Genomic DNA, 1,445 nt, shown 5'->3' on the forward strand with positions numbered 1-1,445 from the left:
GAGAGAGAGAGAGAGAGACAGAGAGAGAGAGAGTCCTCTACAGTGGAGGTAGCGCTTGTGTCTCAGTAGAGAGCATCATGGCGTCCAGGAGGTTGGAGGTGCGACCGGTCATCGCCTGCTTCAAGACCCTCCTGCTGGTCTACTGCCTGCTGTTCTGGGTGAGTCTCTACTGGTCTACTGGTCTACTGGTTAACTGTCTACTGGTCTACTACTGGTCTACTGTCTGCTGGTCTACTGTCTGCTGCTCTGGGTGAGTCTCTACTGGTCTATTGCTGGTCTACTGGTCTATTACTGGTCTACTGGTCTACTCTCTACTGTCTACTGATCTACTACTGGTCTACTGGTCTACTGCCTGCTGCTCTGGGTGAGTCTCTACTGGTCTACTGTCTACTGGGTGAGTCTCTAGAACCTACTGATCTACTTTCTTCTACTGGTTGTAGTGGGAGACAGCGTGCATGTGTGTGTGTGTGTGTGTGTGTGTGTGTGTGTGTGTACATCTGTGTTTGTGTGTGTGTTTATTTGTGGGTGTGTGTCTGTGTGTGTGCGTGTGTGTGTGTGTGTGTGTGTGTGTGTGTGTGTGTGTGGGTCAGGGGTGAGCTGGGAGCTCATTAGACAGCAGGTGAGGAATGCCAGAGGGCCGTCCCCCCGCTGTGGCCCCTCCCTCCTAGAGACTCAGGACCCGCCCCCCGCCTCAGAGCCGTCCAATAACAGGCGGGCTGGACTCAGACCAGGTCCGGGAAGGGGGGGAGTGTGAGTGTGAGTGTGTGTGTGTGTGTGTGTGTGTGCGTGTGTGTGTGTGTGTGTGTGTGTGTGAGGGTCTCTCTCTATCTTTCTGAGGTCCCTACATTGTGTTTGGCCCCTGGCTGCTCTCCCCTGGTGACCCCTGGTCTCTCTGAGGGCCCCTGGTCTCTCTGAGGGCCCCTGGTCTCTCTGAGGGCCCCTGTGTTAACCCCCAGTGTGTCCCCAGGCCACGGGGGCCATCCTGCTGGCGGTGGGGCTGTGGGGCCGCCTCCTGCTGGGGCCCTACCTCTCTCTGCTGGCCCCCTCCTCCTCCAACGCCCCCCTCGTCCTCATGGCAACGGGGACCGTCATCATCCTGGTCGGCCTGTTCGGCTGCCTAGCAACCTGCAGGGGCAGCGTGTGGATGCTGAGGCTGGTGGGAGCATCTACACACACTACACACTACACACACTACACACACTATACACACTACACACTACATACACTATACACACTACACACACTGAGCACTACACACTACATACACTATACACACTACACACACTACACACACTGCACACTACACACTGCACACTACACACTACACACACTACACACTGCACACTATACACACTGCACACTATACACTATACAGCAGGTTGTCTAACGTGACCTTTGACCCCGGCTGTAGGCTGTCTAACGTGACCTTTGACCCCAGCAGTAGG

The 1,445-nt window shown here is 55.6% G+C and overlaps 1 protein-coding gene across 3 annotated transcripts in view; it reads left to right on the forward strand.

Moving 5' to 3' along the window:
• The window catches only part of LOC311369632 (tetraspanin-7-like), a 3,990-nt gene continuing 2,545 nt past the window's right edge, over positions 1–1,445 (forward strand). For all 3 annotated transcript variants that reach the window (XM_084487854.1, XM_084487855.1, XM_084487856.1), the window contains exons 1-2: positions 1–158; positions 968–1,156. In XM_084487854.1, the coding sequence (XP_084343980.1) occupies positions 78–158; positions 968–1,156 (270 nt within the window). In that variant the 5' untranslated portion in view covers positions 1–77. The remainder of the gene's footprint in view (positions 159–967; positions 1,157–1,445) is intronic.

The sequence above is a fragment of the Micromesistius poutassou genome (genome assembly GCF_964030765.1).
Source record: "Micromesistius poutassou genome assembly, chromosome: 24".
In the NCBI taxonomy this organism is placed as follows: domain Eukaryota; kingdom Metazoa; phylum Chordata; class Actinopteri; order Gadiformes; family Gadidae; genus Micromesistius; species Micromesistius poutassou.